This window comes from Acanthochromis polyacanthus, chromosome 12, assembly GCF_021347895.1.
Source record: "Acanthochromis polyacanthus isolate Apoly-LR-REF ecotype Palm Island chromosome 12, KAUST_Apoly_ChrSc, whole genome shotgun sequence".
Lineage (NCBI taxonomy): Eukaryota > Metazoa > Chordata > Actinopteri > Pomacentridae > Acanthochromis > Acanthochromis polyacanthus.
In genome coordinates, this window is record NC_067124.1 from 13,205,689 (window position 1) to 13,217,732 (window position 12,044).

Sequence of the window (12,044 nt, forward strand, 5' to 3'; positions counted from 1 at the left end):
AATGTTTCCAGTACTTGATTTTCAATATAAAGTTGGGGTTTTTTGAAAAAAAAAAAAAAAAAACTGCCTCTATAACATTGCTTTATGCGACAGCGTATTTTAGGACAATATTAAGTGGTTTTTCACCCTCTGCCTGTTTCAGGCTCACACAGATCTTTGTGTATATGTTCCAGCAGCAAGAATTGCTCTTGTAGAACCTCTTTCATGGTAGTTTTTGAAGGAGAAAGAGAACTTAATCCAGGGTAGGTCAGTTTGAGCGCTGCTGTGCAGGCCTTGCTGCTAATTGGTTAAATCTGGAGAAGGCGAATGCTGATTGGTTAACCTCAAAGAAAACAACAAACACCATTTTTTCCTGCATTTTTGATGTCTTCCTCCAGAACAGAACATCACCATCTTCAGCATAAAATTCAGCATACAGGCTAATATAGAATACGCTCCATTGTTGTGTTTCATTTGTTCTCATAGAACTAGACTTAATGTTGCTAATGATATGATCAGATTTCTCACCACAATGAAAAGAGAAAAGCTGTAATGGCAAATTATACGACTGTTTCTAATGAAAAATCATGATTTGACACCTGCCTTGTTTTCCTCTTACGATAAACAGCCAACTGGGTGTTGTGACCCAAGCTCGCCAAACTGTACATACTTCAGAGTTATAGAGATTTTTTAATTACATCCCATTAATTATATTTGTTGTTAATCATTTCTTGCATCTCCGGGCCAAATTGTCTCTGTGTCCCAGAGAGACATGCTGATCATAAAGGTTTAAAGAATATGGATTTAATTAAAAGGTTGTCTATCAAATCACTCTGCAGCAATTGGGTAGGTATACAACCAATCAGCGCAACGAATATGCTCCCAGAGCGCCGGAAATCAGAGGATGAGGTAGTTCGGTGAAGCCTTATTTATACAGTCAATGGGTGAAGGTCAAGTATATTACAGACATGTTAACAGAAAGATTATTCAGAGTCGGTGCTAATGGAGCTCAACGACTGTTGTCGTTTTTGTTGTCGACCCTGGCAGAGAATTTTAATTCTTAAATTTAAAAATTCGTTGCCGTGTGTTGTCTAGTGCGGCTAGGCTAGTTGTTTCTGGTTGTTTCTGTCAGAATCGTCGCGCCTCTGTCGTCACTTAGTTACACCCACCTTCTGACTCTACACTTCATGGTGATTCGTCCGGCCAGTTTTAGGAGAATCCAGCCTCGAGCCTTATGGAGGGTAACTAGACCCACCCTGGCAGAGAGTTAAATTCGTTGCCGTGGGTTGTCTAGCGCGGCTAGGCTAGTTCACTGCAGTTTCGAGGTGAAAATACTCCAACATGGCACTGACTGCATATTTAGCTCATGTGTCTCCTAGCATTTAAAAGACACCATAAAGACATGTTACCAAGGTCAAAAGAATGATATTCTTTAACCAGAGTCACCATCAAATGACTGTATTAAATATCTGCAGTATGTGTGTCTGCAAAGCAATGAAGCTTCCCTCACAAGTCAATGTAGTATTGTATTCTTTCCCAGCATAGAGAGATCGATGAATCCAGACTTGCCTCAGATCCTGCACGTTAAACAATAAGAATCAACACAAACCTTCCCTTTAATCAAAAATCATATACATTTATATTGCTTTATATCAGTTTTACAGACAAATTCACATCAAATGATTATGTATTTGGAGACCATTTATATTCCCAAACTAAAAGCTTGATTTTATTATATTGTATTTACAGCTGGGAGCTTTCTATTCAGCAGTGTGGCAGAGAATTTGTCACATTTCCTTTCAGATCACCTGGAGGCATTCTGTAAAATGATATGATCAAATCTACCAACGTCATCGTTGTGGTCCACGGTACTCTCTCCTGCTTTAATCACTGACACAGATGGTTGGCATTAATTCTGTTTAGTTTAGCTGTAAAATAAGATGTTTCAGAATTATGTCAGGTTTAAAATATTCTCTGTTCAGGAAATCAGCTCATTAATCCCTCTGCTAATCCTGGAAAAGCCTGAGTTTTGTTCACAATCAACACCAATGATAATATCTTGGCTTACATGTAATGAACAAAGCTTAGGAGATTTTTACCAAATGCTCATGTAAAGACACATCTAGTGTTCTCTGCTCCAGTGCTGAATAAAGCTCTTCCATACTGGACTCAGACAGCAGCTACATGAAATACTTGGGATCAACCCACTGATAAATGCATTTGGACTTCTGTTGAGCCTGAAAATCTGCAGTAACATTATCATTATTTTTGAGAGACTCAACCTCTCAGAGCGCATCTGAAATCTAATCTGTAGATCTAACATCTACTGCATTTCTAATCCTGGTTTTAAAGTGTCTGAAGTCCATAATGCAATAACAGAGAGTTTCCCAAGCATCTCATATAGACGACGCCTCGTGCTTTCCAGGTTTTGTGCTTTTCACACTGCACAGTTATCGCCCAGGTTTTATTCAGCTTACAGGACTGAGACTGAGGAGATGCTGCTGCCTTTCCAGCTTCTTTTCTTTTTCAGTTGAGAAACTGACTCCATACTGTGGCTAAAATGAAAAGATTTTCTTTTAAAGTTGCATCACGCTGTTTTCTTCTGCTGCAGACGGTGAGATGTGAAAATAACTTTTTTTATTGTGTGAAATAGAAGTGAAGCTAGTCTCTGGGTTGTAGTTAACTGAGTACATTGTGACACCTATTCAAGACACAGACTCAAATCCCACTTTTGGTCCAGTTTGTCAAAGACACCTTAGTGGCTCATTAAGGTCCAATAAAAGACCCCACATACATTCTGAACTGTCAGTGAAATTAGACATTTTTACACTACTTTGAGTAAGTCTGAGCTCACTACTGAGACACTACTATTTTTCTGACGATAAATTAAATAAAATTTCCCTTCAGGGATGAATAAAGTAATTCTGATTCTGATTCTGATTCTGATTAGATTGAAAGGAACGACTTAGTGCATTTTTTTTTTTTTTGCTTTACGCTCACCTTTCAAATCAAATGTAGAAAACATGACATTAATCAGTGTTGTACCAGATCTCTGTCTTTAATCTGTTTACACCAATAAAAGCTATATAACTTTTCTCACTGTCACAAATCCCACGAAAAACCAACATTGAATGAATCACTCGTAGTCTGCTCATTCATTTGTGCCAGACTGTTGCACTGGGTGGCGTGTCTCTTTATCAAAAAATCCACAAGGGCACTAAATCTGTATTTATCCACCACTTGAAAATCATCTCAAACACATTCCCTCCTGTGTGAGTAATGTCTTTGTGACCCATTTTTAATGATTTGTCCTTCACTCTAATTACAGACAGGTATGGAGTAAGAACATATTGATTGAACAGACAAACACATTGCTGGTTTGATCAGAAGATTTCCTGACAGTAACAGAAATGCGGCACATTGTCATACGTTTTTCCTTAAATTTAAGTTTAAAATTGGAATTTGAATGTGCAGATGGCTTTGGGAGGTAATTCTTGTCTCTGTTTATGATATGATGCTAAACTCATCCTATAACTCGTCAGGTCAGTCCTGGGTTACAGTAAGTGCAGTGTGAAAAGGGCTTGGTTTTGGGGGGCTTTTTACTTTTTAATTCAGGGTTTGAAGAAAGCAACTGAAGCCTTTAGGAGGAGTATTCATACTCCTCCGCACTGCGTCTTCCAAAGTCCATCCAGCCCATGTAATCTCTGTCCTTTATCCTGTGGCTGGGGGCCAAACCGCTGGCTCTGCTGCTCAGGGAGGATCTGCTCTGGTAGGGAAAACCTGGAGGACACAAACACCGATGACAAGATGAGCAAGATTGTGTTAGAATAATGTATAAATCCCAAACAAGGCCGTTGAAGTAACTCATGCTGACTTGCTCTGTTTCTATTTCCGTCTTTGTGTGTCCTGCAAGACCAGTGAGCTCAGCAGGTCTCCCAGTCACACGGTGTTGACTTGAAACAGGAATAGAGATCCACAGTGACAGAGGGAGCGGAGAGGGGAAGTGGAGGAAACAGAAGTGGAAGAGACAAGGAGAAACAAGAGGGGGAGGTATGGAAAAATGGAGAGAGGAGCGAGGAAGCTAGAGGGAGGTGGGAAATGCCAGATGGTGGGACTTGGAGCGCAGCACGAATAACAGCAGACTGCAGAAGGATGGATGTCAGGAAGAGAGAAATAACAAGACCAGGAGCGAAATAAGAGCAGAAGAATGAGTGTAATGAGAGAACACGACTGAAGGGGAAGACTGTCGCTGCAGCTGCTCTTTCTGCATCCTCTACGTCCTGCTTCAGCGATCATGCAGGTGGAGGCGCTCACCTTTCCTGGAGATGAGTCTGGCCAGGAGCTCACTCAGGCTGTTGGAAGCGTCTGCCTCCTGGTTGTAGCTGGAAAAGTGGCCTGAGGGGGGCGCTGGAGCTGAGCGGGCCTGGCGGTAGCGGTTGGGTGAGGAGGGATGAAGACTGTCTGTCACTAGAGCCGAACTCTCAGCTCTCTGTGGGAGCAACAAAGTGGTTAGGAAAATGTACCTAAAAGACACTTCAGTCAGAGTGAGTGTAAGAAAGAGTCGATGCCACTTCAGAATTCTCTAAAGTACTGTATGTCATGATGCCGTGTTTATGCTTCATTTTTCTTTTACAGAATACCTCTGGCCATGTGTGTGTTTCTTACCATGAACTGTGAAGGCAGACTCAGGGAGCCACTGGTCAGAGCAGCCAGGATAACACACACACAGATACCTACATTCATGACTGGACACAGAGAAAGAAAAGACGAAGTTGAGACAGATCCCCTAATGTGGTCATTTTCTTCTTTAACGACTTGCTCTAGCTTCTGTTCTCTCCTCTGAGGGGGGAAAACCTCACAGGTAATGTGTGTTTTTGCCGAAAGCAGCGATAAATCACTTCACAGTCACTGAAGCACAGCGGTGGAGGAAGAGATTAACCTCTGATGGTTCTGTTGGAACCTACGGCAAACATCATTTTGTCTTTTCTTATACACTCCACTCGCTCTGTCCAAGAGTGACACAACAATTTAGTTTTAGCGTGCACACACACACGAGCACACTTGGTTTGTGGCGTCGTTGTGATGAATGTTCACTGTTCACATCAATAGAATCCCAAAGGAAGGACGGCAATTATCTCTCCATCATAAGTGTGGAGTTTTTTGAAGAGAGTCTTAATTAGCTCCCACTGAGTGTTTCATTCATTCGCTCACACAAAGGGCTTTAGCTCATTGGTACAAATATGAATATACTGAAACATTCAGAGATTTAACCCCTTATCTTTTCACATTTCTCACTGCTTGTAACATCATTTGACTTTACATTTGATATGAATAAGCAGGATTACATCAGAGTTTTGAAAATATGCAATATTAGTTGGTGATGAATGATTCTATTCTTCCAGGGTGAAAACATCCAATTAAATAAAACCAACAAGCCAGTTGCTCGGAGGCTTTAAATCTCCAACAATTCAAAAACCTTTCAGCCTGTCTGCCTGAGTGTTTGCTCTCCGTAGACCTCTTATTCTCTCTCTTAGCAGATACATTTGTTCACTATTACCCAGGGTCTTTTTCCACTTGTTTCATTATCAAGTCAAGAAAAGGTATTTGGTATTTTCACAGCATTTGTGCATATTAAAGGACACCCACAGGAGAGTGTGCCCCAAGCAGAAGAAGTGCAACAACAGCTACCTTTATATATAAAATGGTATATAAATATGTGCATATAAAACGGCATCCTTGTTGCCTGGATGATACTGTTTCTGTGCATCACAGTCCAGAGCTTCAGTACAGTATACTGATACTCTGTAATTTTAAATCAAATATAAGGATAGTTCATGTTTATGTAATTTATTACACAGGTATTCCACTAATTCCTGTAACTAGATACAACAGTGAATAATTTGGTTTAAACTGACACAGTGCTGGTGTAAATAACCATTCTGTTGATGCTAATATAATTCCTGTTAGCAGCTGGTCATTGTCTGGCATTCATTATTCAATGGGCTGATAATGATGCCACTGTAACGTGTGTGAAAACCCTCTTTTCTCTTTTTTCCTCTCCTCTCCTCTCCTCTCCTCTCCTCTCCTCTCCTCTCCTCTCCTCCCCTCTCCTCTTCAAAAAAAGAGAAAATATAAGACAAAAACATTTTAAACTCCTTCATGCGGAGCTCTATGGAAGACTCAATGCAAATTTCTCTTCTACTTTTTTATTTACTACAACCTCTCATATTGTATTCACAAAAATAACCACATGATGTGCATAGAAACATCTTGTCTAAGAACACACAATACATAAATACAGAATTTTACATTTTCAAAGCTCACAGCAAAAGCTAAATTTTGTTATCATAATGTAGTGATGTACAAATTTGAGGTAAAATTTTGGTTTTGGTAATGATAGGGCTGGATTATCTTATTTTGTCATATATGAAAGGATATTTCCCTTGAAGTGCCAATTTCTAAAACAAAACTGACTGGTCCAGAGCTAATTTTATCTATTTTAACCATTCCACTCAACTTTTCAGATGAAAGTAACAAACAATAAATGTGCAATTTCTGGATTTTTGCTATAAAAATAGCGGTAAGAAGTCTCTCAAGCAATCTGTCACTTTCTGAAAAGCAATTTTCCTCTTAGAATTTGTAGCAAATGTTCAGCTGTCCATCAGTGACAGAAACGCTGAAGTAAATAAGAACACAACCTACAGAGTAATTTTTCTATTCTTACCTGCAGCAGTTCTTGTGAACAGGGAGAAGATGATCTGAAGATGTTGAGCTTTGCTCCAGTGTTGAGGCTGTGACTGAGTGAGAGAGAAGGGAGACCATATCTTATACTGACAGAGATGGAGGGGGAGGGGCCTGGGAAAGTGGGAGGAGCTTCTTGCTGGCGCAGAAACTGACAGTAGTGACGCCATTGAAGACGCAAACATGCACACATGCAGGAAATCACACAAATCTTTGGCAGCATGCGCACGCACTCAACTCCATGAGAACGAGTCAGGATGAAAGTGGCAGCTTTAATCGTGTCACTCACCTGTGTGAAAAACTGAAACACACACACACTCTTTAACATGAACTACAATGCATAGCTAGATGAGGACCATCATGCAGTTCAGTGCTCCTCCAGTTTCAGTGAAGTTAAAATGACTTTCACTGAGGTACGACAGGCCCTGCTGTTTCAGAAAGAATTGAAGCTTCACTCTAGGACGTTCTTTTTTTAATGCTATTAAATGTCCCCTGACGGATGTCTAACACAATGAGTCTAAAGTGCATAAAAACATCCTGTGAATTATGTGAACTTCACTTCATCTGACGCACGTGCAGCCACCGGCACTTCCGGAAAAATCCCAGTTTTCTGAAAATACATCAAGAGATTTATCCATTTAATCACTAATACAATCATTCAAATAGACGCTGCTGATTCTAAGTATTTAACAGCAGGAACCTCTATTATCCTTTCTTTTTTGGCAACAATTTTAATATCTTCCGTTAGTGTCTGTGCCTTTATCTGTGATTGATGTGTTTGAGCTCTGTCCTGTGAAAACCATGTATCATCGGGTTTTCATCAGTCAAGAAAAAGCTTTCATCTGTGTGGTGATGCATTTTAGAAAATCCAGTTGATCTTTTAATAGTTTAATTAGTTAATGATGTAGGATAGCATTCTTAAGACTTAAGTTTGTAAAAAAATCTAAATGGCGACACATGTTTTTTCTTGGACAGCATCAGTATTTGCAGAACTGATCCAGTGGGTATGATGATTATTAATATCTGTCCATTCGACCATTTTCCTCTACTTATCTAGAACTGGTTTCTGGTAGCAACAGGCTAAGCAGGGCATTGAAGAGAGCAGAATCCAATAGAAGATGAGATATATGATCCCTCTGGTGAGTTCTAGGTCCATCTACCACTTTTATGACCCTGGAAAAACCTTCAAAAGTAGCAACCCAGTAGGCATCCCGGAGGCAACATATGCCTGAACCACCGAAGCTGACTCCTTTCAGCATGAACTCTACTCTGAGCTCCTCATCTTAACACTAAGAATGAGTCCAGCCACCCTGCAGAGGAAACTCATCCAGCCGCTTGCACTCTTGAACTCAGGGAGAGTTGGAACGTAAAATGAGAAATTTGCCTCCCTTTTTGCCAAGACAGTCCTGTACAATGCCTGCATTACTGTTGATGCTGCACTAATCTGTTTGTCCATCTGGAGGAGCAATGCAGATTCAGTCATGGCTTTAGAGCAGTGATCCAGCTCTTCACATTTGCAGAGTTGCTGCAGGGGTCACAGAAATCCGAGTCCCGAGTTACTGCAGAAGTTCGGGGCACAGGAGCCGCTGCTACGAACCATCCAGTTCTTGATAAACCAAAGTAAGAGACTGGAAAAGCACTCAGAGAGTGCAGACCTCTGCCAAGGACAGAGAGGAAAACAGGAAACCCATGCAGTAAAGGATCATGAGCTGGAATCAAACCTGCATCTCTGACACAGTTCTGTTCGCAAATCACCTTCTTAACCAGTTGAGCTATCTGGACACCTTGCTCCACTTTGTTGGATGACATACTAACCTATGATATTTTTGTCATATTTTGGACCACATACTAAAACATACTAAAAAATTCAAAGTGATCCAGAATCCAGGATCCTTTCCGGATTGTCACCAAAATTAAATCAGTTCTTCCTCTGACCATAGTCTAAAATTTCATCTGAATCTGCCCAGGCATTTTTGAGTTATCTTGCTGACAGACAGACAGACACACAAACGCCGGGTGTCACATAACCTCCTTGGTGGCGGTAATAAAGTTAAACACATTTGTAGTGAGCATTGGAGTCCACCAAAGTTGCCGCTTTTCACAGATACTGTTCGGAGTTGTGTCTCTGCTTTTTGCGGTCATGTCGTTCCATTAGCTTCTTAAAAACACATTTCTTATACCATATGAAGGGGGGTAATTCACAGAATATGTGTTAGTCTGATATAGAGGTTCTGCATACACCATTCAACAGGCTAAAAGCCATTTTGAACAGCCTAAATAGAAAGAATGTCCTTAAAGCTCAAAGGTCAAAGAATGAAGAGAATGCCGACATTTAGTAAGGACATACTTGAGCTTTTAACAGATTTTCAAGCTAAAGCAGGAATGTTTGAACTTCGCTGTTCACGACCAAGCACTTTAAGTTCCTGCTATTGTGCTGAAGTTGAGATATTTTTCTATTACCTTTAAATTCAAAAAGTCTTTTAATTTTTTTTAAATCAGGGGTTTGGGCTACATTTTTAAAGCAATGCAATATTGATATCTATCAAGTCCTTTGATTATTAGATCCAGTATTCAGCATTTTTCATATTTTTGGCTTTATTATTGTTGTAGTTTTGTTTATTAATTCCTAATAACATAAATATATATACTTTTTTGTGTGTAGTCCATAGATATTCAATGGATGGATGTAGCCTCTGCATCTTAAATCTGCATTCTTTCTAATGGTCAGCAGGGGGCGACTCCTCTGATTGCAAAAAGAAGTTTGCTTGTGTAGAAGTCAAGGCAAAAACTCACCCTCCTTCTTCTTGATTTCTTCAGTAAACATTTTCCTAATGAGTTCATGGACTCAGTTGTTAGTTTCAAGACTTTGTGAAAACAACTTGATATTAATTTTGTAAATTAGGGTCCTAGTAAAGCAGAAAATCAAGCTGGGTATGTTGAAAAGTCATTAAGGATCCACTTTATAGAGTTTTTCTTAAAATACTAAAACCATGAAGCGAAATGAGAAAAAGATTATTTGTTAACTGCTGTAGGTGTGAAACATACTCATCGAGCCTTCTCCTGCCAAGAATCGGTTTCATTATTCCTGTTGGGTCCATTTAAATACTGGCTTGCATGCAGGATTTGTCTGAATAATTTAATATTCTTCATTTGTTCAGCTGATGCTGAGGTCACAAGCAGGGAGGCTTTAAAGCATTTTTGAAAAATATTTTCATTCTTCAGCTCCATGTAGTTCAGGTCCTGAAACTTTCACTTCCCTGGGGATATTTTCTGGCACTCAGAGTAAATAAAGTCCTCTAATGTGGGTGTATTCCATCACGAAAGTTTGCTGAGCCTGTGGAGCTGCACTACCAGATGTACTTTTGTGCATATATAGTAAATTTGAATCGTTATTTAACCAAATAATGCACAATAATGTACCAGGATTAATTATTGTGATGTATGTAATGCATGTCGTCTTCGAATGTGTTTTCCTTCATTTTGTATTTAGCTATTGATTTAATCCTTTATAAGTTGTCTTTCTGTTTAGACTGTTTCCTGTACGGATCCTCTGGAAATAGGCAACGCTTCATCTCATCTAAACTCTCACCTGGCACTTATAGACCATAAATCATTAGTATTCTGCCAAACATTTAGCTCAGTTGTAGTCACGCTGCATTAAAATCTAAATCTGTGTTTCATCTGTAATACAGGTATTGTCTGGAGAGACAGTAGACTATCTAAATCTGTTCCTGGTGCGTTGTAGCTCTGCTCCTGTTTATTAATTAGGCTAACTTTAGTCTGCCTCCTGACACTGTCATTAGCAGCTGTTTATCTTTGGAGCTTCCATCCAAACCTGTCACTGCCACCTGTCTAACTTGGAACAAGGACAAATGCACAAACACAACTTTTTAAAAGTCACACTAAACCCAAATCACTGGGACACAATTAAACATTTAACTTCCCGTACTTTTTGAACAGTGTTAGTTAACATTTTCTCCTTCCTGCTGTTAAGAAAATCAAGCAGAATGTTTCTCACATTTTGACTGTTCAGCCTTATAAGCCTGCAGCCTTCGTGTTTCAAAATCAAATCCAGGGTGTCTTAGGTCTTGTCGTTTTGGACAAAGAGACAATTGAATAAATGACTGCAAACTGACTAATCCACTCTCCTCCCACAGGATGTCATTACAGAAGTGCAGTGGTTAGCCTCATCAGACATGTTCTGTTATTTGGAGAAAAAAGATGAACATAAAGCCTAAAAAACTGCAGGCTTAATAGAAAAAAGAAAGGTTCCTATGTAGAATCACAATGCTGCCTCTGTGATGAAGCTGTTTTCAATTTTGCATATTTTAATCTGCATCACTTGCCCTTTACATGGCCTTTTAAATATTTTGATTAAATCAATAACCTACCAGAGAACTGTGGGGCAAAATACTGCCATTGACTGCTTCCGTCCTTTCATGTACTTAATATTAAATGTCTATTTACATAGAACTCTATAATATCCACTTGGTTGATGGTGTAAAAGTTTGGAGTACAGTTTCAGTAAGTGAGACTGAGACTAAAGGCAATGCAGAAGTGCCTTAAGCCTGCATTCTTTCTAATGACCAGCAGAGGACGACTCCTATGGTTGCAATAGCAGTCAGATTGTGTGGAAGTCTATAAGAAATGATTGCCACTTTTCCCCTGAACTGTTACCTCAGCTCACACTGTCCTAATGAGTTTATGGTCTCGATTGTTAGTTTTTAAATTTTTTGAATATATGATGAATATCATACCCACATCATGCTACTTACATTTGTTTACTATATGCATTACGATGATCCAGTCAGTACCAGCTAACATAGTGTATTTTGCTCCTTTTATCATTTTTAAAAGGTTTACTTGCCAGAACAAATATTAAAAATTACACAAACTACACACAGCTCATTGCTCTTTAATTTGTAGATTTTCTGTTCCTCCCTACTTCAATTCTTCTCTCCCCTCACCTATACTGGTCGAGGCAGATGTCTGCCTTGCCTGGGCCTGGTTCTGCAGGAGGTTTCTTCCTCTTAAAAGGGATATTTTTCTTATTTTACCAAATGCCTGCCCATGGAAAACACTGGATTTGTTGACTTATATTGCAATGTCTTGCCTGTATATGTATATATGTATATATATATATATATATATATATATATATATATATATATATATATATATATATGTATATACACACTATAGAGTTGCGGGGGTGCTGGAGCCTATCCCAGCTGACTCGGGCGAAGGCAGGGGACACCCTGGACAGGTCTCCAGTCTGTCGCAGGGCCACATATATAGACAAACACTCACATTCACACCCACGG

General features: G+C 39.5%; 1 protein-coding gene across 1 annotated transcript; it reads right to left on the reverse strand.

The window, feature by feature from the left end:
- Window positions 1-1,577: 1,577 nt before the first annotated feature.
- Window positions 1,578-6,831, reverse strand: LOC110966536 (cholecystokinin). The gene is made up of 4 exons (XM_022215927.2): window positions 6,704-6,831; window positions 4,645-4,724; window positions 4,294-4,468; window positions 1,578-3,759 (listed from the first exon to the last, which is right to left on the reverse strand). Exons 2-4 carry the CDS (start codon window positions 4,720-4,722, stop codon window positions 3,620-3,622), a joined length of 393 nt encoding a protein of 130 aa, XP_022071619.1. The 5' UTR covers window positions 4,723-4,724; window positions 6,704-6,831; the 3' UTR covers window positions 1,578-3,619.
- Between the last annotated feature and the right edge of the window lie 5,213 nt (window positions 6,832-12,044).

Bases quoted from the DNA above. Each gene is read 5' to 3' on its own strand.
- LOC110966536 (XM_022215927.2), bottom strand. From the start codon at position 4,722: ATGAATGTAGGTATCTGTGTGTGTGTTATCCTGGCTGCTCTGACCAGT. The intron at 4,469-4,644 runs GTAAGAAACACA...TTGCTCCCACAG, and splicing joins GTCTGCCTTCACAGTTCATG to AGAGCTGAGAGTTCGGCTCT. The intron at 3,760-4,293 runs GTGAGCGCCTCC...TGTGTCCTCCAG, and splicing joins CAGACTCATCTCCAGGAAAG to GTTTTCCCTACCAGAGCAGA.